Genomic DNA, 27,842 nt, shown 5'->3' with positions numbered 1-27,842 from the left:
CTGGAATGAATTACTGAAACAGAAATCTAAATTAGCCTTCTAATGGCTCGAAGGCCACGAATGTTCCGTACACGGCGTGTGAACTAGGAACATCAATTATAATAGCTCTCCCAAATGAAAAAGCAACATTTTCAAGGCGTTTTAGATATCATCGATGATCGCTCCACGCGATATAAACCATACTTTCATTTACCAGATGCACCGTGAGGATCACGCCGTGAGCATTCAACGCAATTAACACCCTATTAAATTATACTACGAAAACATTCAATGCTGTACTATGCTTCCTATTTTCTAATTAATTTGAGAAAGACAATGCTTCAACCTGTTATTTACTTACACGTTTCTACCCTTTACTATAGAATCGTGTTCAGAATTTATAATGTTGCATGTTATAATTGAATTAACATACAAATGGAACTCGTACGGAAAGATTTAATGATATCAAAATCCATAGCGCTTGAATCTGTTTACAATAATATTTTGTGTCGAACATAGCAAAATTTAATTTCTTATTACTGATATATGTAGAGAGGAATCACATTAGCGAATAAAAAATTTGAATGCCAGACACATCGACCTAATAATTAAGAAGCATGTTATCAGTAAACTAAGATGATAACACATATTATAATAAGTGTACATCAAGCTAGCATGATTCAATTTAAATATTTCGAATCTATAAAATGCGATTTTTTCTACTTAAAAATATATCAGTAATTAAATTGTGTAAGAAGATTACGACACACGTGAATTACTGTACAAATAATGTTCAACAAATTATGTTGTTGATCTATATGTATCATAAATAACATTAATTTTGAGCACAACTTGTATTATATACTTATCAGGTAAAAAACGATGAAATTGTTGAAAATGTTATTAAGATCTGTGAGGCCAGGAAGACAAGGATTCTATTAGTATATTCGCACACTTCTCAAGCATACACTGCTTTAGGAGCAGCTTTGAAATAGTATCTGACCTAAACAGAAAGTAATTTCACCGAAGCAATGATATTAGAAAGAATATATCAGCATTGGAAACTCAGAAAGGAGAAAGGAGGAAATAGCTAAATTTTCATCCAAAGTTTCTTGTTTCAGTTCGATAGCAGAATATTCTCTAATAAAGTATCCCTCTATATGTGAAAATTCAATTAAAGTAATAATATAGGTAAAACCATGCCCAAGTTTGAACATGCGTCCACTTTAAACGTTTGCTTTCAGCTTCGAACAAATCTGTTCGCTTCTAACACTCGAAAAGTATACACAACACACACATCGAGTAAACTAAAATTGATTAAAAAAGCTTCATAATATATTGACAATAGAAGCAAAGTCTAAATTAAGATAATAAAATATAAAGTATAAAATAAATTAGCTTATAATTCGAAATTAGAAGATCACGTCAACAATACGAGAAGTAATTACGCGTTTCAAAAGAGAAATTTGAAACCAAAATGACAAACCCTTAATGACTCTCACTTATTGTTTTCACAACTTCACAGAATCAATCCTGAAGTACACATAAATGAAGGAATAACTATATTTCCATTTCTTCAAATTAACAGTTGTTTCAAGAGTGGCGAGGCCTCATTCGTTTACACTTGAAAAGGCCTGTGTTGACGTTGCCGTTAAAAACAGCTGTAAGATCTCGTTGTCAGTCAGGATCACGAGATCATTATCGAATCACGATTATAAAACGCTTCCGTCGGCCTGGGGTCGACCTATATCCAGCCAACCGGACGCGTTTCACGCGGGTTCGAATAATGCAAGTTACGTTCACGCACTCCCATACAATTTGGCAATGTCAGACCCGCGACGTTCTGGTTTGGCAATGGCCATGCCAACGTTCGACCTCCGTGAATCTAATTTACGGGTGTTACACGCCGTCAAAGAGGACGGAGTTACTATCCACGGGGGCCCCCACTATAAGCAAAACCGTTCGTATAGGTTATAAAGGACCGAGCTCGGTACTATACCACTGCACTCTCTCAGTGAAACTCACGGAGGATCGATCCCCGGCTACTTGTACCCTCCTCATCCGCAACGCGTGCACCATGAGGATTATAACTTTGGTACGTAGCCAGCCATTATCCAATTTCGTCTCGATCAACTTTTCGCGTGGACTTTTGCACGGACTTTTGCATGGGGCGGGCTTTGAATCGTGAATTTGTTAAAGTGTGACAAGGTAACGGTGATTCTTTAGAATAATATCGGTAAACACTCCCCTAGTAATCATCGAAAGTGCTCTGACTTAACTTCTATTAGGAGTGGATTTATTCTTTTGGGCTGGACAAATATTTCTCGTGTGTTTTAAATTTTATGGATAATTGTAATCGATTAGAATTAGGATTTTAATTATTATAGTGGTATCTATCGATAGTTGTTGACTCATATTTGGTGTGAAAGTTCGTTCAAGTATAAATCAACACCTCAAGTTAACGTATATAAATATTCGCGAATATTAATACTTACATTGATATTTCTTGATAATGAACAAAGATATTTATTGACTGTAAGAGTGGCACTTGGTCATTTATAGTTTAAATGGAAGTAAAGGTATTAATAAATACGAAATTTTCCTCCCAAGAAATTATTAGGCGAACGTGAATTCGTAACTTTGACGAAAAAGACTTAGATATCATCTAACCAGATGAATATTAAGATAGGAGATATGAATTATGAGTTGTTGGATGGTGATGGAGAAACATTAGTGTCGCTTCGTACTGAATTTTCGTATAACCCGCTCGAGGCGTGTTGCTATGCTCGTCGTCTGGTTGGTGATTTCAATGCCGGGTCAGTGATAGCGCGCTGGTTTCGAAGTGTCAGTTTCTGTTGAAAATTATGCAATGAACTGTGATCGGAATACATGCTACAGAGATAGACGTTCGTGAGTGTGTTTACAAATAGCCTTAAGTAACATTTTCAGATTAAAGATAGACTCATCGTAATCTCTATTAAATCCAGCGTCTGTTAATAGGGGAAAGATAATTAACACTGATACTAAACTTTTATTTTACAGAGAGTACTTAATTATAATTGACAGCTTTAATATTTAAAAATGTATGTGTATTTATCCGTCATGTCGACAATTGATGGAAGTTTCACTACCTTCTTATTTTATATTTTTCTTACAATTGAAATGGTATTTGCATCCTGTCTTAATATTTGAAAAACATTTCTAATCAATTATTATTTCTACGAATAGAAGATTCTCCTTCTTGAACGATATTATTAAATTCGCAATTCAACAATTTCGAATATATAAATTTACCTTCTTACTTCGCACAGTAACCAAGTCGTGCAGAATTCTTATTGAATGGAATATTGTTCGCACAGTCGCTGCAAACGTGCAGCAAACAATAGTTTCTGTTACCACGTATATTCATTCAGACAATAATTCATTAAACCCCTATGTACACAGGCTTCATCCTGTTGTGGGTACACACATTGCTAAAACGACTCGTTAAGAATAATTTCCTATAACATGAGACTTTATATTCCACCTTCAACTTAATCCCCTTTATGGAAAAGTACAATCTACAATAAATTACACAGTCTTCTGCCTATTTAATGTTCTTCTCAATACTTCTACAGAAGTTTAAAATGATTAAAATACGAAGAAAATTTATTCCTGGATTTCTGTTGGAAGTAAGGGTGGTTAATCCATAAGTGACGTTAATTATTTATCGGTGGAAAGAAAAATATTGATCATTTTTATTTAATTTATGTACTTATAAAATTCGACAGTTTCTTTGATTGCCGTTCGTGGAGATATCGTGTCCCACAAGTGATGTTAATTATTTATTAGCGAAAAGAAATATATTGGTCAATTTCCGTTCCATTTATCCATTTTCTGACATGTCTGCGTGTCCTTATAGATTAACAAGTATGTGCCTATATGGAGCAACGAAAGTGTCGCAATTTATGTGTCGCCTTACGTGCCGGTGCTTCGCCATTCGTTGAAAATTAATCGTAAATAACGAAAGCATTTTCTTTATGTAGTCAGAGAAGCATTCTTTCCCCCTTAATTCCTGTGGGAACTTTCGTCCGCTACGGATTTCACTTATGATCTTCTCGCGTGAGATCGAACAATTAATTGTGCGAAACTGCGTAAAAGAAACGTAAGTAAAATTTTTATTTCACCGTTTCTCCTGTGTGACGATTGTTCATTCGTGAAGGAATAATTAATTATTCAAGTTCGATTCTTCTATTCTTTTCCCGTTTTGTGGTTAATTTTCTCCTTTCATGAGGGAAGCGCGCGTATTCTGTGCACGAGTAAATAACAATGAATTTTCTAATTGTCCGATCAACTGATGAATAATATCTGATTTGAATAAATTATGAATTCTGTGGAGTTGTGAATTATTCCCATTTTAAATGAATTATTCGTTATTTCTAATACTGAGTTACTTCCTGTGACATTTTCAATTGTACGACAAATTGCAAGACAAAATGTTCACTGCGGTTAAAACACTTATTCTTAAAACAAGTATTCTTCCATTCTTCTCTCATTTTATGGTTACTTGAGCAACTGATAAATTGCTTCCATTTGTGAGCTACTTTCGTGATTCTTCATTACACTAAATACTTGTAGCATAATTGTAAAGAATTTTCTATTTCATTCTGAATACTTGACGAGTAGTTTATGGTTAACACCAGTAAATTTTAATTACATCTTTACTATGTAACTGGATGATTAATCCACAAAGCTGCAAACATTTAAATATTATGGTACATAGCGATTTCGAGTAATTTGTCCTTGACTGTATCGCAATTATTCCTGCAACTCGATTTTTATCGTACATTTCTAACGTATGCGACGTTGTTAGAAACGTCGTTAAAGAAAATACGAGACCAAGTGGTGAAAGATCAGCAATGTGGTTGACCGGCGAGTTTTATTACGGCTGCTTTCACCAATTTAGACCGAGACCCGTTATTTCGTACATTCTTTTCACAGTAATAAACTAACGTTTAATTTCATTGTCGTGAACTTCATTGTCAAATGTTACTTAGTCACGAAAGCTGTAAACCAATGTCAGAACGAGACAGTGATTTACATGTTACAAGTGGTCGTGTGAATTTCAAAAGTCACGTTTCGAATGTAAAAATATTTTAATAATTGGTAGTAATTTCATGGAAATGAAAACCCTAAATAATTAATTCCCTATTATTTCGTGAGCTTCAAATATAATTTTATTAACAGTTTTGTGGACAGTAATCTGTGTAGTATGTGTTAAATTTTGTAAATGATCTTCGTTTGAAGAAACACCTTGTGTGCTGCTGTACTTTCTACCTGTATTCAAAATACATTACGACATTAGATTCACAAATCGATTTCTACAGTGAAAATGGATCGATATGGTTTTCACTTTCGTTTTAGTCTGGTCAACCATGAATAACAGCAGACGGTACGCAATCGAAACCGGCATGCCAGGTTAATATGAATATTTCATACATTCCGACCTGCTTCTAATGCATTTCACAGTTTCATGCCTGGTTCAATTGGTGACAATGCTTCGCCAAAGGTTTCTCAATTTTAACTAAATTTTGAACAAACAATTCTGAAGTAGTATGTATAAAGTGAAATTTCTTTAATTTGATATCATGGAAGTAGTCATCAATTAATCAGTTTATACTTTCTGAAAAATATATTAACAAAGATATTCATTTCAAAATATCGTATAACAATTGCTGGTCTGAAAAACTTGATTCTTTTGCAAGTGTCGCTCGACTAGAACCTACCTCACCGATTATTCGATACAAATCAACGGATCCTATCGCACGTTCGACAGAAACGTGACCGTCATAACAACGACCAGTCGATTTTGAACGCGTCGTCGCCGAGACCTAGATTCGACTCATAGAAACCAATGACGGTGAAACTAACCAGCAATGAATTGCGAAAGCGAGTCTAATACGTACGACGCGGGGGTAAATCGTTGTTGCTTTCTTCGGTTATAGTCATCAAGCATCGACACTTACTCTCTACCGCGACACCGATAGTCCAAGCGAGTTGAAATATAATATTTACTCGTCTGCCACGAATCAAAAGCGACATCATAGGCAGTTTTGCCTATATTTTTTATTATTCGAGGTAAAAATTTAGTTGAAAACCAGAGAACACATCTACTTTTGCTCTGAATTATGTTTTATATAAGAAATCTATTTGGTTTCGGAGCATTGAACGCACAACATCTGTGTTAGAAACCAGAGAAAACTGACGTTGCAGTCATTACTCTTCAAAGTAAGAAATAAAATACGTACAATGTCATGCATGGATTACGCTATGTGTTAAACTGAATGTGTTGGCCAAGTAAAAACATTTTCAACAGAAATCTGTTATTTAAATCTTTTATTTTATCATAATACACACTGAGAATACTTTCCTAGTCATTTGAATAGTTTTTATTAACCTTAGATTAAAGTATGATTAAATTCTTTGATTACGCAACAGTAATGTGCTTGAAATGTCACGCGTAATTTCATCATAATCTGGCCAAGTAAAGTACTCGTAAAATCTTGGCAGATAAAAAAATTCCTATGCATGCTATTAATTAGCCCCTTTTGAGTTTGTCACTCAACAATATTTTACTTCATTGTAAATAAATAAGTAAATAGAATAAAATAAAAATTGAGTACAAAATGTTTGAGGTATCAGTGAAATCTTACTCAGTGCCAACATTTTCAAACGTGCCATTAATCAGCCTCTTCTAAAAGTACCAAAATTAACTGCTTAAAACTTTCAGCACCGAAATGCTAGCATTGAAATATACATCCATCAATAATAATAAGAGAAAAAGAAATCGATCTAAAAAGAGATCGAACGAGACAAAAATTCAGTAAAAATCGTTCAACGAACCTGTTGAACGTATCAAAACTAACCGCGTACCAAAATTGGCAGGCGTGCCATTAATTTTCCATCGGCGCGGTAAACCGAACCGTGGGCTTAAAAAGGTACAGAACCGCTGCTTTAGGAAATTGGCGTAACGCGAAACGGTACGGTAACAGTTTCCAGTAAACGGGGTTTTAGCGCTGACTTTCCCGTTTCTGCACGCCTTCGCAGGAACGGGCTCATTAGACAGCCGTGCCGCTGAAAAAGTGAGAGCGAAAATAGTTCAGCTCAGGAAGAACCGCGTTCTCTACGAGAAGTAACGCACCTCGCAAGAACTTCGGTTCATTACAGCGTGGCGTATTCATCAGAAAACCTATGACGATAACAAATCCCCCTAATTAACAGTCTAACGCAGACTTTCTCAGTCTTGCGTCTCACCTCCGAATAATCTTGCGGCTTAATTAGACGTTCGATGAACTACGACTACCAGGTGCTTTCGTAATTTCGTTGGCACCAATCATTACGTGAAATATTAATAGCTAGTATTTTCTTTACTTCTCCATGGTAGATAATCTTCGAAGATGATTTATTATTGGACCCCTGCATCCAAACGTATACGTTTTCAGATGGACGTACATTTTTGTATAGTAGTTGAGACGGTTAATTAGAAAATTATATTTATGAGTTTTTTTTTACGTTTCTGAGAAAGATGAGCAAGTACCATTCTATTCTTCTGAATTCTAGATCTACACAAATTTGTACCTTGTGATTTTATTTGAAGATTTCTACTTAAAAAAACAATTTTTCAATTTTCGATATTCGATGAAATTTTGAAACATGAACGGGAGAAAGTATAAATTCTCGATAAATCATACAAGAAAGTACTTCGATTTCCTGTCAGTTCTCTTATCTGGATTCCAACAAATATTTTTTACGATCTTATACTTCAATTTTCACCAAAGAAATCGTTAAAATATTTTCTCAAATTAAGTTTCTACTCGCTCACATTTTCTTCATCTTCTGTTTGCAATTATCAAAAAAGACCATATAGATTTTCACCGAAGAAGAAGTTAAATTGAAAGGTCAAAAACGTCCCAGTAAACTTCACGTTCGGTGAAGCATGAATGACTTCAGTTTTTGCTCTGAACAACCAAACAAACCCTGCAGTCACTGCTTCGACAGATAACGTTCAACGATCGCCGATATAAAGCTTCCTGTCATGCCTGTCGACGATTTCTTCAGCATACACAAGAGAAGCGACAGTTTCTCTTTCAACGCCTCGGCTATGAATTTTTTTTCGCTTGCACAGAGATACGCATCGCTAGCTGCCGGTGCAACGACTGCTGACGCCGTGCTCCCGAGGCACGAGAAATTTTTCGACGTGTCTGCGGCGGTGAAATGTGAGAAACGAAATGCAAAATGAAGTGTGGGAAACTGTGAAAGAAACGGGCAAGAGTGAAAATGCGAGGCAAGGGTTAAACGTGGTCATGCATCGTTGGTTCGCAGCGCACCGATGCAGCCGCGCGGTATCTAATTTTCCTATGCTTCCTTAATCGACGCTGAATAGAAACTTTTTCACCAATTATTCCATCGTGTTCGCGAGTATACGTCGAACAATCATGGAAACGAGTCGAGCGATGATTGAGCGATAACAGCCGCTGGTGCATACTTATTTCCTTCTATGTTCGAGCTGCGAGTGAATTTTATTATGATTTGGTTCGTGAGGTGTTTATATTATTTTTTACTGTATATGTGTGAACTTAAGGTTTTTGATATTTAGGCATTGATTATATGAAGTCGAAAGTAATATTGTCGAAAAAAAGGAGAGAAACTTTAAAGGAGAGACACTTCGGATTTATTCTGGAAATTGAACATTCGAAGAGTTCAGTGTTTACATTGTTCTTGGAAGATTTTTTCACTACGTATTTCCGTTATTCACTTTCTTCGTTTAAATTGTAACTTCTTCAAGGATAAGGATTTTTACTGTTTGGGATGAAAATCTTGGTAGAGCAGTGAGTTTAGAATACAATTGCTCTAGAGTGTAGTATTGTAATTTTCTTATTGTTAGAAGAGGAAAGAATTGAAGGTGCCTCTTACTAGTGCTTTTACCTCGAATCGATTCATTTAAACACGTCTTCATAAGAAGAAGAAGCTCCTAACATTTCTTCATGCTCTATAATGCGACACGTTTTCAATTAATATCCTAAACAGAGCTAGCAAGTGCCTCAAACGTTAAAATAACACGTCAAATTCTCACTTTCCAAAGGTACTTACCCTCTCACAAGCAAAGAAAGCAGATTCAAAGCAGCCACAGTCCTCGGACTAATTCCATTGTGTAATATTCAAACGGCAGCGGAGCGTCCATTGAACCGAGTCCGTGGCGAGGCCAGACGCGATCGACAATAGCTCATCGCAATTTTCAAGTCGCTGGTCGCTTTCCAACGGCCAAACGCAGGAAAAAGCTAGCGCAAGAATACCAACGGCTACGTTCATAAGACAAGGGCATATCGGTCCTGCATACCAATGGTCGCGGTCTCGACGCCCATACGAAATGAGTCACGTTCGCTCTCGCTGCTCTATGCGAAACCATATTTAGACTCTATACGGTTTTTCCCGTGCATTTGGCTGGGCCCCGGTTTTCTCAACGGGAACGTTTCGCTCTTTACACTTTCAAATATCTGTCCCGACCTTACGGCGACGGAACAATCACCGCTGCCAGCATTCATAGGCGCGCGTTTCGCGCAACCTTTCACATCTTTCACGCTTCCGGCGGATACATATCGCCGGGAAACGGGACGACGTCGTGTGTCATCTCGCATCCTCTTTCGCGCGCACGCCTAACTGGCTGGCCGGGGATCTTAAGAAACGCACCTGTCGCTGGCTTCGCTGGGCTCTTTGGATCTGGTCAACGGCACATTGGATGCCAAATTATGGTTGGGTGAAAGAAAGCAACGGAGTTCGGCTGTCATTTCAACGTTCGAGCCACTTGCGGGCTCTGTTTAGGGAAATTATTCTTCTATCCCTGAAGAAGTTACAATGTAAACGAAGAAAGTGTATAATGGAAATACGTACTGAAAGAATCTTGAAAGAATAACGTGAAGGTTACAGGATAGTGCAAATTACACTAGTATATATTATAATAACTAGACTGCGGATCTTTATGCATTTATAAAAAAATTGAATGTGCAAGAAACTACAAAATGCAAACAATATGCAAGAATATAAAAAAGATTGAAAGTAAAGTTCATATTATAATATTTGAAGAATAAAATAAATTCATATTTAGGTTCAATTTTTCAATTTTATTTTGCATAAAGATCCGCAGTCTAATAATAACACTACGTTACAGAGTAATTGAAACTAGATATCATCCACTATACACTTCGAATTATTATTAGTCCGAGGACCATGGTTGCTTTGCATCTGCTTTATTTGCTTGTGAGAGTGTACCTTTTTAAACTTGCTCTGTTCACGTCACTATGGTTCGTATCGTCATCCTGCCAAGGCCTGTGTACTGTACAATTATCTAGGATTTTCATTTTCATAGTAGGCACGTACGGTACACCTGTATTTCACACGACAGCGGCGCATAACAATGATGTACTCATCGTTTGGCTTCACTTTCAACGAAACTTGAAACTTCTCACTCTCGCTGGCTTCGATATAGACGATATAATTGGCACTTGCGTGTGAAATACTCGCAGCCGTGATATTTTTACGAATTCTAATAAAAGCTAGCAAGTTTTCAAGACTTTGAGGCTATAGAAAAATTCTAAAAATGTGATACTTTTACTGTTCTAAAATTGCTCTTTGAAAAAAGATTTCGTGGCACCCATTTCTATCCATTTAAGATAAATTTCTGCGAGTTCTTCTTGTGCTTGTTTCGTTTGATCGTTTCAAAAGACCTCGTTCAAGAAAGTTTGCAAAGCAGAGCGGTCTCGTTATGATGGAATGATATATCGCTTTATTTTTACGTGACCACCATGTGACCGAAGGAAAGTAAACGTCTGACCCAAATATGAAATCGTATTAATCAAAGCACCACCAAGGTATACTGAAAGTAAATCTTTCGGGCGGGACCTTGAGACGAATCCTTGACTCACGTAGGCGTCAGTCTCTACACTATAATAATTATTATAATCGCATCGGAACGGTACTAAATTATCTTAACCGCTCCCTTATCATTTCATTATTACGTGTTTCAGTATTTCAAGCAGTATACAGAAGTAACGTTACCGTAACTCGATACTTTTCTTAACACCACAGGAAATCGTTACTCTTCGTGTCGGCGTTTCAATCTTTACTTTATTTGCATATATGACTCTCGTTCTGTGATTCACTGCATTCTGAATAGATGAGAGGAAACTCAGTGAACAGTGACTAAATATGCATTCATTTCTTTTACTGTTATTGAAGGATATGGATTCTTTTCTAACTAGCGAGTGTTTAATTTTGTATCGATGAGATAAAGTAGAAAAACAGTAAATAAATTTCAACAAAGCTACTCCTACTTACTTCCCAAGTACCAGGTCTTCTTCTTCCACTCCCCTAATTTCAAATGCCATCGGCTGATGTTCATCGCACTAAAATCTACAAAAAGAACCCCACGTGCCTTTCGTTGAACTGTCTCTCCATTCTTCGTACTCACGCGTGCCCTCCTTCACTCTGACGATTACCTCTGACAGAAATTTCCATTCTAATTTTCTCCTAATGCTTCCTTTGCGTAAATCGGCACGAGTTGCGCCACGTTTAACAACGTCAGAACCCAACGAAAGGGTCGTTCGTTACGTCGGTCGGTTAATTAAAGTCCACGGCCGGGCAAATTAATCTGCGTCGAGTCATCGATCCTGCTCAGCTTCCGCTACGGAAATACGATCTAGGAAAGTCCGCTCGAGACATTTTAACTACTTCCTCCGTTGCAACGAGATCTAATCGAACGCGAGCCACACCGGGCTGTATCTGGATCAGGTATGGGCCATGGGCACGCATACGTGACCGGTAGTCCAGTCCGTGCTATTCTGAAAATGTAACCAGTTACCGGCACCGCGATTCTTTTTTTTCTCTCTAAATGCAACGGCTTACCTTCACCGTGAAAGTGATCGTTGGTTGGTATCGTGCAGCACGTTACCGCCGACCTGCCGTTTGCGAACTGATGCGTGCAATTATCGCGATAATTGGATCGATCCAGGAAATCTTCATCGCGAAAGAAACACTCGTGAACGATTAACATCTCACAATAACGTGGTCAAATCTCGTTCTGGTGCTTAGCATTCGGTAAACATTTGTTCGTGATGCATTTCGTTGAAGGATTTTAGATTGAACGAGCTTGTCGAGTGTGTCGTTGCGTAATTTTACGCTACCTTTTGATGTCTAATTTAAAGTTTTTAGAGTTTTTAAGATTTTTATTGTTTTGCTTTTGATAACTCAAAGATTACAAGTAAATTGGGAATGAATTGTATCACCAGCAACAGGAGAAAGAGACACAGAACATTTCAAACAACATTAGGCTTGGTTTCCTAGATGGAATGTGCAATGGAAATAAATTGAACCAATCGCAGTAAATAGGAGCAGTGCTTCCAGCTACCGCCTTCTTCAGAACAACAAGCTTACTTTTACTTTCGACAGAATAGTCCAGAGCGGCTCGATCAAACCAACATTACTCCTTCTTTCTCTGTTCATATAGTGTGCCCGAAGTCTAGATAGTACAACTATTCCAAGCTATTATTCTGTCTGTAAGTCTTGCGTCATAAATTTCACACAGAAGTTAACGGTAATTTGCAAAATTCTAGATCTGAAACTTTCCCACGATTAAACGCCTTTACACGTGACAGGTATCGTTAGAAGATAAGATTCAAGGCTTTTCATTCTTCGGGAAAGGCAACTTCGTCAAATCCACGTCACAAGAGTTTTAACCATACTTGAACGCAGGTATTCACTTTATTTCCTTAGGTTCTTCTAGATAAATATGAATTGAAACTTCTATTATACTTCAGAGACACTCTCATTATTAGATCCAAACTACTGTTAAAGCATGAACAAAAATATAATGTTTATGATTCCCTGAGAAGGAAAATTTAAATTCTCTAAATCTAAATTCATCGACAAAAATTAAACATTTTTTAAATTAAAATACAAGAATTTCTGCGCGCATACATAACAACGTACATCTACTCTAAACAATTTAAATTCACTCGTCACTGAAATTTCCAAATCCTAAATCTAAATTCATCGAGAAAATCTGAAAACGTTCGTCTGAAACCGCTGTCGTAAGACGTCCGCAGTAAATTAAATTTCCCTCGACGAGATCTCAACGATCTCGTCTGTTCGTATAATTTTGTCCCGTTTCGTTGGCAGACAAACGGTACCTAGACGCGATGGAAACGTGCAAACCGTCTGCGTTCAGCCATACGACCAAGGCAATAACGTTTACTTTCGTAGGAGTATTTTAAAATCGGACAGGTTTACACGGTGGTGTTGTTCTTCCTTTCTCTGGGAAGCCAGTGCTAGAGGGCTTAGACAAGGCGTGGTAGACCGGGGCCGATTGCTTCCAACTGGATCGCACCGAATGTATCCCGTGCCTCTCACTGTATGTGACTGGCATGCTCTAACGCTGATTACGGGGCCCTGCCTCGGCGTCACGATTTTCCAGACCAGATGGAGAGTCATTAGACTTGTACACGCTTTCAGTGGGCCAGGCTGTCGAGGGGGAGGGAGAGGCCGGAATGCTCTACCGCCGAGAATAATGACGCAGTTGCGAGCTCTTCTGATTTCCTACGACTTTATAATCGAACCCCCGTTCGATGATTGGCTCGATAATAAGCGAGGATAAAAAGTGGTCCTTCCTTGGGCTACTTGGTTTCGTTCTTCGCTAACCTAATGGGTACCAATTATCCCTCGTTTCGCAACGAAACTGTATCAGGGACATTTAGAGGGGCTCAATAGTGTAATAATGGACAAATTGAAGAGACAACTGAAGAGACAAATTGGAGAATTTGAACGTAATTAATATTCATTCGCATCAATGTTTTCAACATCGCACCAATCATACCGAATAAACTGGGCTAACCAAACGAAAGAACTTACGATTAAATAATGGCCAACATAAATACATAACATGATGTAGGACTTTGTTAAATAGAGCGATTACAGACGTTTCTTTCATTTGCATTTTCTTTCCTACGACCTTTATGCTACTTATGCAGGGATACCTTTCTGTTGTGTGTAAAAAGTGTTCTTGATGCAGCGGAGCGCGTAACGAAGTGTGAATTCATAGCGTCATTTTAAATCGAGTGTATCGAAGATTTCTTCATCAATTAAACGTTACGCTGTACACGTCCCAGGGCATCAAGTCACGACCAGATCCACATTTTCGATACGCAATGCTCAAGGCGTTCAGGGTTTCTAAATCGTTCTTTTTTGTTCGACTAACCATCGTTCCATCGGCTCACAAATCGACGGAGATCCGTTCCCCGATGGTTCTCTAGATCCTTCCAAAGGGACCTTCGATCTTTTTTTTCGCTGACACATCGTTACGAAACGATCATTCTCCGTCGACACCCACTGTTTCGTCAGCGGGGAACACGCCGTCCAGGACAATCAAAGCGATGAAGGAATCGCCGTATTTTATCACGGTTCAGTTGGAAATTAATCGACGCACGCTCGGCGAACATGATGCATACGGTATCGTTCGAAAGTTCCGTGACAACGTACCGCCGAGTCTCAAGGACGAAACGTGTGCCAAAGACGTCTCGAATATTCCAACGACCGACGACGACCGATGTTATCGTTGACACACAATCTGATCCCGTTTGAAGGCTTCGGGATACGATACCATCCATGATACTCTCCTAGATCTGTCCTCGATCATCGATATATCCTGCGATTAGGACTGGGTCGATTCGATGATGAAACATTTGATCAGGTTTCGTTAAGGATGGAAGACACTTTTATTTTTGTTTAATTCAATCAGTAATTTTATAGAGGTGTATAGGTGCATAATACTATATCTTGTATAGAAGTAGTCATCATTTGATTAAATTAGGATTATTTTTATACTGTAAGGACTTTAATTGGTTCAACAGTATATTGTGCATAAGCTAGGTGTTTGGTATTGAAATTTAAACAAATTATATTTACTTTTTGCTAAAATCAACACATTTTCAAGATGTATGGTTCACCAATTTGACTTTTGAGAGGATCAATTATCGAAACACCAAAATAGCTATAACTTAGGTGCAAGGTCAAGTAAAGCACACGATTATATAAACGTCTTAACTGAAGTAGGTCCCTCATGCTATGTTACAGTCCGTGTGCACAATGCCAACGTTTCGGTTGCGTCGGAGTCATTTCTTGACCTATGATATGCAAATACGAGTAACGCCATATAGAAATTCAATGGGTGCTTGAACGTATGATCTCTACAGAAACTTTTGGCCAAGTCAGTCGACATAAAGGTATTGGGATCATTATGAACGAACTCGGAGCTGTTCCCACGGAAAATTTTTGAAATGACTTCGCAAGAAAATAATGTCTTGCACCACCGCAAAGAAATTATGAGATTACCAATTATCACATTATGATATACACTTAGAGAAATAAGTAATTGGATGATTATTGTCAATGTAACTCAGCTTCGATATATTTTATTCGATTATTATTTTGAAGAAATTCTGGTTTTATTAAGAAAGACTCATCACTGTTTATCGTCTTTGGGATTCGGTTAGCATACTTTTGACTAGCCATTAAATTCTGCATGCTTCGTACACGTATCGTAGAAAATGGAATCTGAGTTCTGGATTAAGAGGAATGTGGGACCACGAGTAAATAGAATGTGGACAGCCTCGAGTAATTTTTGCGGCCTTACGAAGGTTGACTGAACAGTCTGACCAGTACGGTCCGTAACTCCTTTCAGCGCTTGCCTTTCTGTTTATACTAAACGTGAATCGCTTGACACAACAGGTTGCACCTCAAACATAAATTGTATTATTAAAATAATACATGATACAATTGTACTGAATTCGTCTTATACGTATAGTAACATTGTTTGAATATTATCCAATATATATGGGGAAGAGCTGAACCTCTAAATTGTCTATTTTAATAGATTTACGGAGCATATAAACTCAATGAGTCAAACTAGCAACGGAAGGTTAATTTTAATCGATAATAACGTGAACACTGAAGTGTTCACAGTCAGTTAATTTTAATAATCCAAGTATATACTCGATACCATCTGCGTTTGATTAAAAAACAAATCCCTAGAGCCCCATTACTAACATTCATATTCATTACACATACAAAAGTCTATCTAAAAATCTATCTATCTTCTATCTACAAAGACAAAATACACTAACGAGCATAGGAACTGCTTCCCATCGAATCCACCATCTCGCAAACGTAACCTTCCTGGTATGCCCAGGCACCGAAGGCAGTAATTAAATCGCTTTCTGCAGACACCCGAAGGCGTGTTCGGTTTTATGCAAGAATTTTCTCTTGCGTCGGTTCCACCCCGGTTCTACATACCGTGGTGGCATACCAAAACAAGACGTCGCGTAATTTTATACGCGGTTACGTTCCCGCGTATCGGAAACTCGATAGAACCACGTAGACAGATGGAATCCGTGTTACACGTCCGAGTAATATACAGACATGCATTAAACATGAAAAATGATCGCCGAGCTTCGCGCGTTCTCTCGGTCCGCTTAAGGACGTTAGAGCGTCCAAAGAAGCCGAGTACGCGACGACGTAACCGAGGAAAGTGGTGTGCAACGATGCGAATGCGTGGTGCGATGGGGAAAGGGTATTCGCGGGCACTGAAAATAATTTGCGTAGACGGAACAATAAAATATATATTAAGGAAGCACTCCAGTTTGGAACTTTGAAGAGTTTAGGAATTTATATAAAGAAATTGCACAACGAAAGAATCGATTTTTTCTTTTTTTGAACTGAGAAATCAGAATGGCCTCCCAAAGTAGGGGCCGTTAAAGAAAAATAATGAGGGTTAAGGAGAATTACAAGCAACGGAAGTCCTGTTATTGGTGTCGCAGTGTGTACATAACCGTTGAAAGTGATAGTTGAAATGGCAGTTTCCTGTAAGTCGACGAACGTGCGGTAGTTTGATCGAAGGAATTGAGTTCATAGAAGTATGGTTTATATAATAATCACCGTGACCAGTACAATCCTGTTCGCCGTGGAAGTATAGTATGCCGGAGTACCGCAGCGAATCTTTAATTTTCTTGCCAAGTACTGTCCATATGTTAAACCATGAAATAAGAAACGGTTTCTTACTTAGATTCCGATATACAAAACCATTGATTGATTGTTCTATGAGAGGTTCAAAAAATTGATTGAATGAAAGTAGACAAAAATTTGTCTATAAACTACAGGAAACTTTCTATAAAATACCTCAATAGTTTAATTATTGTGCATACCACCTGCGCATTACGATTTTAGAAAGACTAGAGGGAAAGGGCATTTTTCTTCGAGGCGTTGAGTTGGGACATGATCAATAATAAAAACGTTTTCCTCACCTTCCATCCATGTACCAATTGACACCCTACTCTTCCAGAACTTAGATAATTGTTAGACCAGAGGATTATCAGACTCTTTAACCTGTCGATGTGGGGCATGATCCAAAAAAAGTTTTCATCTTCCATCCACATACCAATCCATACTCCGCTCTTCTAGAACTCAGTCAACTGTTAAATTAGAGGGCCATCGGACTCCCCGAGTTGTCGAGGTTTTGGATCCCAAAAAGGGTTGGGAAACGGCGTGCTAACAGGATCTGTGGGTGAGCCTCCATGATCGCCGTGTAATCCGTTTCGCGTGCTGTGAACGAACGTTAAAAGTGACAGTCGAAGCGTTTCCTGTGGGTCGTCGCGAGGCGTGGTGCGCGCCTGGCGTCTTTTGTGCGAGCATTTTGCTCTCGGCGCGGTTCAAGGAGATCCAGAAGCGACGGCGTGGCGAACCAGCGGCGAGCTACGACGCTCTGAATCTGAATCTCTCACGGTAAGCACGCCGCCATGATCCTGCCTCGCCCCGTATTCGGGTCAACCGAGTAGTAGAGGAATTACGTAACACGTGTGCGCCGGGGCGGTTCCCACCGAGTCGCTCTACCGGAAGTCGGGACCGCGTCTTGTCGTAAGGACATACGGTCAGCCCGACGGGCATGGGAAACCGCGATCATAATAGGAAAACCTGCCGACGAAGATGAATCAACGACGGTGGAAAAGTATTACAAGGAAACGCAAACGGTATCGGCAGACGACGTGGAAATGAGAATGCAGAAACGTCGGCGATGATAGAGGAGACGAGCGTATTGCGGAATTAATTCTCTTGGCAAGGTCGCGGTAGAACTTGTTCTGGCGTCCTGGGATTCCATGTTTCGTAAGCTTTCTTGGTTTGTGATGATTGTTAGTGTTGATATTCCTTCTTTCTTTAAAAGTTATCCCAGTGGTTTTGAAAAATGTTCAATGACATCTTCTTTTGAGACAAGAAGTATGGCGTTTCGGATTTTTAGATAGGAATTGTTCTTTTATTTTTTTCAGTTAGCTAAAGCTTGCTTTAATTAGGGAATCTTCATTAATAAATATCTGTTACACTATATACTACAAAGAAATCGATACCAAGTGAATAATCACGACAATTCGAGTAATATATTTGTAATATTTTTTTAAATAAGATAAGCGGTATATTTATATAAAAAAAGAGTACATTCCCAAATTACATGTCCACTTTAGTAGTGTCCACTGTGAGACGGACGTTTCAATATCAGGATACAATTTAATTGCAATTTGCAAGAATTCTACTTTACAGGACTTCGAGTGAATGAAACCAATTGCATAATCCATCCCATTTTTAATGCTCACTGGGTATATTTATCACATTTCTGTTCTCACATTACGTCGAGCACCATGATTTACAAATCATAATCCAGTTCCCTGAATTTCAGTTTTTTTATTATACGCCGCGCGGTAAATCAAAACATTCCACGTTTTACAGCAACGATTTCTCACGAAATACTACGAACTCTAATCAGCTCTCTACCGATCGGTAGAAATAGTAACACTGTAATTTCTAATGTTATGATAGCCAATTGCTACTTTGAAACCACAGACTTGTTACTTCGTGGTCTCCACGTTTATGTAACAAGATTCACAGAAAGATAAACAAAAATCTTTTGTCACCCTTTACAATGTTTAGTACGTGAAATTCACTAAAATGAAATGCGATAACGTTATAATATCGATAGGTTAAAATATAAATTAAACAAATGTGTAAACGCAGTAGTAAAGAGACTCAAAAGTCTGACTAATTTCAGACTTTAAAAATTGAGACATTCGAATTTTTTTTTTTTTTTTCAAATTATTAGACATAAATATAGTCAATTATGTAATCCATTTATTAAGCTTTTAGATTACTTATTACAAAAAATTTGAGTCTATATTATTCTATGTTTTACCTTTATTCTTAGTATTAATTATATTCACAACAAACCCAAGAAGTTTCACATGAATTTATTTTCTGAAATCCTGTCAGAGGTTGTAAAAAGTCATCCATGGAACAATAACTGTATAATATTTTATGCATTGTTTGTAACGACTCAATGAAAGTCGGTGCAAATGATCAGCTCGATAAAGTTATTTTAGTAGTCCCTAATATACGGATTCCAGTCTGCAGTTCCTGGACAATACGGAGGAATTCTCTTCTTCGGATCTCAAATAAACCTACGAAAGCGCAAAAATTAACATCGACACAGTGGAGCACACGAAATGGAATACCAAAACGACAGAGACTCTCGAGTATCCAGTGCCATTCCACTTGTTTGCATAATAAAACCATACTTTACCACCTTTCCTCGTAATAGACCAGATTGCATCGGGTCCTGGTGAGTCCGTGTATCGCAACATTTCACCGACACTGCCATAACACTTTCCTTCCTCGGTCTGGCCGGCTCATGGTGTTCATTTTAACGCTTGGCAACGTTAGGCCTGGCTCGAGCGAGCGATAAGGAATTTTGCCGCACATACCATTCGCGCGTACTTGAGTTCACCGATCCGCGAAACCCACTCTCTCCTCGCCATCTTCTGTTTCCTATTGACTATAAACCGTACCCAGATGCAGATCCGGTTTCGTGCATGGAAACTGGAATAGCGGGCTGGTCTGCCAACATTCTAGCGCCAATCCAGCAATTTGGATTACAACTCGCTGTGACGCGATAAAAGCATTTCTCTCTTTGCACGCAAAAACCAGGGAGGAAACTAACCTAACGAAGTTTTAGTTTCGTGACGATTTTGTCGATTTATATGCTGGTCAGAAGCTGAGAGGAAAAATTTTTTCTTGCTAACTTCCTTATTTTTTCATTTAACAGTAAATAATAGTAAATGATAATAAAGGAATAAATAAATCAATTAAAAAGAGAAAGGAACCTCTAAAAATAATTAGCTTCATATCCTAATAGGTCTGGATCCACTTGATCCGACCGATAAAACCCGTCAGACCTCGCTAGTTCAGCATGTCTGACATATTATGACTATTTCTACTTATTTCCCATGCTATCTCCAAACATTTATCGTTATTACGCATGCACGTGTAATTGCACGTTCAGGCATGCACCAACGACGAATATACAAATAGACTGATTGCTTGGAGCATGTAATCAGGACAGCTGCTGTTACGTGGATTTCACCGTCGCTAATTATAGAAATCAAGACAAAATCGAACGTTCATAGGTCGCGTTCGTTTATGGAAATCTCGTGCTCGAGGATATGAAAGTCAATTTTGAATTAGCTCTGGAGAAAAATAAAAGTTCTAATTCCAAGTTCCAAAAGAACATCGCTTTGTTTATTAACCTTGCGAGGACTTTCAATGTCTCAATTGACCAACGCACTTTTATTCATCATTTGTAGTTGGTTTCTTTTTCTTTCAACTATTAGTTTTCACTCAAGAAGACTATAATGTATTATTGAAATACTTTTATCTAAATTCACTCTATGAATCATTACCATCGATATAATAATAAATTCACAGTTCTATAATTTAGTGACATTTCTCGTTCTATCTACAGTTAGTCCCATAAGTATTCGTACCCTTTATTTCTATTAAAGACATTTGTCTAAATTAAATGACAGGTATTTATGTTAATTTGAAGTCGTCGAGTCTGTCATTTAATTCAGACAAAGTTCTTCAATAAACATAGAGGGTACGAATACTTGTAGGACTGAAATAAAGCAAACAACCCAGATTGTGCTTCAACAATTACATAACTATTTAAAAAAGAAAACAATAAAACAATCCTATCACTATGCTAAATTGACAAATTTTAATCGAATCAATCCTCTTTTCAGGTAATCCCAGCATGCTTCCTGCTGTTAACGGAAGGAAAGCGAGCGGATCTCCGGCCACGCATAACCGAGCCGCAGGTGTACTACGAAGAAGACGACAGCCAGGCTGCCGAAGACGACTACAACCCAGCGCTCTACCAACCGCGAACCCGTGCCCTTCCTTCGCCCCGTTCGAAGGACGCTCTGCACCCATCCAAGCCGCCCCCAGTCCAAACCATTCGCAATTACAACAAGGTCAACGACGACGGATCGTTCACTTTCGGCTACGAGGCAGCAGACGGTTCGTTCAAAGAGGAAACTCGTGGAACCGACTGCGTGGTCCGCGGTAAATACGGATACGTCGATCCCGACGGCAACAAAAGGGAATTCACCTACGTCTCCGGCAATCCTTGCGATCCAAACGCGCCCAAAGACGACGAAGACGATCTATCCGATAAACAGGAAGAGGACGACCTGAACGCACCAGCCAACTATCCTTCCGTTAGACCGATACCACGACCTCTGCCAGTTCGACCGAGTTACCAACAATCCACAACCCGAGCCCCAACGACGATCTTTCAAACGCAGTATCAACTGGACGACGACGCCAGTCAGGAGTTAGGGGAAGAGGACGTCGTGAAACCATCACAACTGAGGCAAGGCGGTTACAGAACTGCCCAACAGCCATCCTACGTTCAAGCGACACCGTCTTCGGCTCTCTACGAACCGTCGCCCACCGCTAGCCCTGGTTTCTACAGACTAGCCTCGTCCACCACTCAATACCAGAGCACAGCGTCGCCGCTTCTTCGGTCCCAACCGACACCAACATATCAGGCCCTCGAATCGACGACCCGTCGTCCAGTCACGCGTCACCCGAAGCCGCAATCAGTCGCAATCACTCCCCGGCCCCACGTTGCCCAAGTAGCCGCCCAGTACGTCTCCCCGAGTAGCACAGAGCGTCCAGCGTTAGCGTACGCCCGTCCCTCGGCGGTCACCGCCTCGCCTAATCTTCGCACGACCACCTTAGCTAGCGCAGCTCACCTAGACTTCGCCGCCGAGCTCGAGCGTTACGTGAACACCGTAGGTCACAGGCCCGTCCAACCAACGTCCCAACCATCCAAAGCTAAATTAGCCAGTCAAGCGTCGATAGCCGGCAGCGACCCCATCTACCAGTCGGAGCTGGTGTACGATCCCGCCACCGGTCAGTACAATACCCAACTATATCAGACACTACCCCAAACCGTGGGTGACTTCACCCTAAGTCACAAACTCCAACCGTTCGTAGCCCAGCCCCAGTCCTACCTTGGACTGCAGCAGCTCCAGCAGCTCCAGCCCCAGCAGCCCCAACGTCAGTCGCCGCTTTATAAGCAATCGGTAGCACAGTCGGCCCAAACCGCCCCCGCTGGCGCTGTCAGCCAGCCCCAGGAAGTGTTGTACAGGAAGCAGCAGGCTCAACTGCTCCAACAGTCGCAGCAGCTCTATGCCCAGCAGCAAAGACGCCAGCAGCAGCAACAACAGCAACAACAGCAACAGCAACAGCAGCAAGCTCAGTCCCACAGGCTTCAGCTGTTGGAGTCCCAGACGCAACCGCAGTCCTTCTACTACGTCGCGCCGGCAAGGTCCGCCAACGCAGCCAGCGCGCCACTTTCCGCTGGACAGATCGATCACTATCTCCGCGCCGCTGGCTACTGATCCCAATCGAAGCGTGAGTCTTTGATCGACGTACGACATTTTTAGGGATACCCTGCCGCGACGTTCTTATGTTATTCGAGGGCCCAGGACTGCCGAGGCACCCCTACGGCAAGGATTCAGTATTTGAGCATGCACCGTTGCTTAACCGTTTCAGTCCGTTGCTTAACTGTTGAGATTTTACGTTGAGAAAACCCAGTACTCATTCAGAAAAAACGCGGTCGCGCTGTTTGAGATTCTTCGACAGTGTTTTTTCAATAAATTCCTCCGCGACTTAAACGGTTAAATATGTCGAGCATTTCGTTGAATGTCGAGGAAACATTCTGTGAGGTTTTGTACTTGTTTATTTACCCTTTGAGTGCCAAGGAGCGATATATCGGTTCCTTATGCGCTTCCAAAAACGGCCAAGAGCAATGTACCTGCTGCTCATTTGTTTGTTTATAATCGTGCAGTTTTGTTTAAAATTGTCTGACATTTCTCGGATTTCTATGAAAATTTCCTCTGGTACTCGAAGGGTTAATATTACTAATTGGTCGAGTCGATAAGGTGACTTAATGGTTCAACGAAATGATTTTTGGTATTCTTGCAGGGTGTTTAGTGCATATGAGATGTAATTATAGGTTACTCGGGGTATCTAGGAGGTATTGAGTAAGGTGTTCCAGGTATTCGAACGGAATATACTTTGATGAAATTAACGTGTTTCTCCGGACAGGTGTCATTATTGCAATGCATTTATTTTTAACCGATTCGTGGACTATATAATTACATGGCATATGCATGATAGATTTCGTATGCATTATACACGGACCAGTTTGCTAAACAGAGCTCCTGGGACGGATGAAATAAAATGTCCAGGAACGAGCGCGATACATCTGCGTTTAAATAATTCTCGTGGTACGAATATCAACGGGGAAATTGCATAAATATGACAACCTTGACGATATCGACCTGAGCACGTAATACTGTCGATCTGAAATTGTCGAATACCTTCGAAACATACCACTCAGGCTTACTACTGTGATAACACCGAAGTCTTGAATAAATCTATGGACAGAGTAAATTGAGAATCCTATTTAGAAATTTGCAGGTGTGTTTCGGCATTAGGAATGGCATTATGGGAACCTGTACCTTTTATACCATTTTAAATATTTCTCTCATCGTATTTAAAAATGTACCAATTTTTAAATATGTCACAACAAGTGATACATCAGGGTTTCGCAAGCATTTGAATGGACCAAAAGCTTTCTTCAATTTTTATTGCAAATTAATTAAAGTAAACGTACCAAAAACTCCCGTTTTTAGAGTGAATTTCTCAAAATGTTTGAAAATCACTGTCCTAGAGTTTACACAATTAACTGTTACTGATTTCGTAATTAATAATGCCCGCATCACGTTACATAAAAAAATTTTACACACACACACACACACACACACTGTGTTGCGTATGCCACGCTCAACTTCACCGCCATTACACTTAACCTATAAGAGTTCTTTCACAATTACTCCACTTTCAATTTCGAGGCCTCGCGTACAACTCGCGCTGTAATTTAAAATGGCGTTGGCTTCGCAAAAAAAAAATAGTACCAGGACCCATGATTATTGAACGTCTTTCCTTGCGATCTAGCTGCACAATACACCTGCAACTTTTGCAACAGGACTTTCGACTCGTTCTCTGTAATTATGATCGTCTCCAAACTTCCTGAAGATCTTAACCGGTTGTACCTGTCCAAATTCACCTCGAATAATGTCACCGACGAGAGTACCACTTTCTAATTCCGAATATCGCGGAACTTCTCGTCCGTTCCGTGACGATATCGATTCGAAAACCGTATCAGTTCCACCAGCAACCTGTCATTACAGTCACGAAGCCCGAAACGGCATTAGTAGCGCCGATCTCGAGACCAATTTTGAGAGCGTTTTTCCATTGTTTACGTCGGGGGTGATTAGCGTCGGCGAGTGAAAGTCAATGACCTGACGCAATAACCGCGTACACGAGATATATTACCATGGGCAATTTCTCATCGCATCGGTAACGTGCTACACAGCACAGATTCCGCACCGCGAGTGGAATATACACCGTGTGCACGCGAACTTTGCAAACACGCTCCCGGCCCACGTACCCTGACTGATTTGATTACAAAACACCGTAGGATTGAACCGTATAAACATTCGCTGTCGTAACGATGACGCGACGATTAATCACGGGGAACAGAATTAATCACATGTTTCCCAGAAGCTCCCCGTGAAAGAGCCCAACTGTTTGTCGAGTAATTGATCGAATAATTAAATTAAGACGCAACTGAAGTTGATGTACGCACGAGAGTCGATCGGAATTTTTCTTTGGTCTTTGGTGCACGATGGACGGAATTGTCGAGACAGATTATGTACTTCTTTATTTATTTTTTCGATGTAAAATTTATTTTGAGTCTTTAGGAGCCATGTGTTATTTAGGAATACGTTACATTTATTATTTTCAATGCTGTTGAGTATTAGTTTATGTGATATGGTGTCCTGAACAATAGTAAAACTTGACAGTAAAACAAAGAGAGTAAAACAAATGAATGTACTCAGCAACAACTTCGAAAAAAATTTGAAAACTTGTTCGATTCAGCACGAATCGATGCCCTGGCGAGTCACCTAATCGGGAACGAGATCGCCTATCGCAACGAACCTTGCAAGCTCGCTTAAAGTGAGATTGGTCTGGAAATGTCTAAAGGGAAGTGGCTGTACTTTCATTGGCGTGGTCTGGCGCATAGAGACATTCTATTCAGCTCGCGGAACTTTCTATTTGCATTCCCTGTCGCAAGTGTGAGAATCGATTCGAACCTAATGCGTCCTACGACTCGGATTCTGTGGAAAGCTACGTGCTCCGGTACACGTGCCCGTGGAAATCCGCGCTCCTGATCGCGAATCGAAAGGCGCGGATCCAGGGATCACGCCAAGTGATTTCACAAGCAATCAAAGGTCCTTTGCGAGCAGTCGTGGGCAAAATTTGTGCCTGGATAACAGTTCCAATTAACGAATAAAAGGTAATCAGTTGTTTATCCGTTACTCGTGGAGATTAGAGTTTAAAATGTGGTACTGAATATATTCAAGTGTTCCTTTTAATTTAAAGTTTTGCACCTTGAAAAAGAGGAAAATTGTCTTATATCAACGAATGGTAAACATATTCGATAGAATTTAATAAAAGTAAACGGTACGAATAAATCGCTTCACAATCAAAATTTCGATCAAATCAAAATTTATATTACGTATATATAAATAGATGGAGTCGAACCAAGCATACACGTATAATAACTTAAAGTTTCCAGTCTCGTCGAGGGTCCTTTGACAATGAAAAACATCTTCATAGATGAAATACATTCCTCGGGCTACAATATAAATTTCAGTCACGAATGAATTGGTACATATTGATTTTATTCGTTGCCCATAACCCAAATAAATTTTCTCCATGTGTTAATCACGCTTTTACGAATGCTTTCTTTAATGCACCAAGTCGATAATTGTCAAGTTCGTCGTATTTATAGTCTATTTATTAAAAGTGAGCTTGAACCCCCGGGCGAATAAATCTCTCGTCCAACAGACGTAGACGGGGAAAGAGAGGCGTTCAGGGGAAGGGGTGCGTGTAATTGCGAATCCAGTGAATTGCGATTATTGTAACGGTGTACTTATCTCGTCGATGGTACCATAAGGAAGCGTCGATATGCGCTTCTCTACTCACATTGTACATACTATTTCGTTAGAATTAATATTTTAGCGACTACCTAGCGATTTATACGTTCAGTACTATGTCGGTAAGGAGAACGTTTCTTACGTTTATAGTTGTTTTTTTTTTTGTATTATTTGTAACCGTGATCGAAGAAAGATATACTGTAATGAATATGTTCGGCGTTGTTTATTTCTTACTTCAAAACCCCTCGACAACTCTCGTTAGACGATCGCTCGGCGTACAGGAGGGAAAGTAAAAGCGCCCGGGAGGGAATCGTAAGTATAACAAAAATGTTTACAACTTCCGCGATTTTTTGCGAGCACGAGCGCAATTGCGTGACCATCGTAGCGTTTTACAATTCAATTGTGCGTTTATTAACTGACAATGGAGATTTTAAATGAGTTTAATGAATTCTGGGCTTCCTCTTCCTGAAAGAATTAACAAAACGTTACAAGATGATCGATACGATTGCTTTTAGTAAACGTGAAAATTATTTGTAATTTTTAATGGAACCTGACTTTTTTGTATCATGAGAAAAATAGATTTTTCTACTTATATTTTTCAACTAGTAGTATGTAAAACCTGCAATTATTTCGATCACTCGCTAGATCTACATAGATGCTAGACTAGAAGGACCCTTAGTGGAGAAAAGGAATGACGTTCCTCGCTCGACTCGCAGACGAGTAATTCCAGCAATAGGACATTAACGAGTTCACTCCTGACAGCACGCTATTTTCTATTCGTGTTTTACAGTAGTTAAGCACACGCGGAAGACGCTTCCGTAAAAAGAAATTAGAAAAGTAAGGAAGCCAGCGTCCCTGATGTGTAAGCGTCATTACGTCACCAGGAGATCTGTGTTATTCAATTTCTACGTTTTCACTGATCTACTCGTAAATAGCGTATGTAACAACTACGACCAATAAGGAATGGTGCTTAAATGCGAATCGTTCTTGAAATTGATAATCTTGAACAGTCTAATAGGATTAAGTAGCGGTTATCGATAGATTGAAACGATAATGATTTAGTGTCAAATGGATATAATATGAAAATGAAATATTAATTCGTATTGACTTATAAATATAAAAGATGATTTATAAAATGAGAATCATAGAAGAAGACCTTGGTAGGTTCGTTTCTGCCAGTTTCGATGATTTTTAAATTTGATTTTTAATCGTAAATTATTGCATTATACTTTCCTATGAGAACAAAAATATTTATGTGCTAATTTGAAATGGATACGTTCTAAATCCCTTTATGGGAACACCTGCGCCAACTCTTTCCATGAATCT

General features: G+C 39.4%; 1 protein-coding gene across 2 annotated transcripts; it reads left to right on the top strand.

Moving 5' to 3' along the window:
• The first annotated feature begins 1,993 nt into the window (after positions 1-1,993).
• LOC128889174 (transcription factor SPT20 homolog) lies at positions 1,994-27,216 on the top strand. 2 transcript variants are annotated; one of them, XM_054146559.1, is made up of 3 exons: positions 1,994-2,074; positions 21,180-22,356; positions 22,441-27,216. In XM_054146559.1, exons 1-3 carry the CDS (start codon positions 2,057-2,059, stop codon positions 22,845-22,847), a joined length of 1,602 nt encoding a protein of 533 aa, XP_054002534.1. In that variant the 5' UTR covers positions 1,994-2,056; the 3' UTR covers positions 22,848-27,216. The 2 variants fall into 2 exon arrangements, with proteins under 2 accessions (XP_054002534.1, XP_054002533.1); XM_054146558.1 differs by having other exon boundaries at positions 21,180-27,216.
• Positions 27,217-27,842: the final 626 nt, after the last annotated feature.

This window comes from Hylaeus anthracinus, unplaced genomic scaffold (assembly GCF_026225885.1).
Source record: "Hylaeus anthracinus isolate JK02 unplaced genomic scaffold, UHH_iyHylAnth1.0_haploid 11997, whole genome shotgun sequence".
NCBI classification, from domain to species: Eukaryota; Metazoa; Arthropoda; class Insecta; order Hymenoptera; family Colletidae; genus Hylaeus; species Hylaeus anthracinus.
This window is presented reverse-complemented; position numbering and strand designations above follow the sequence as displayed.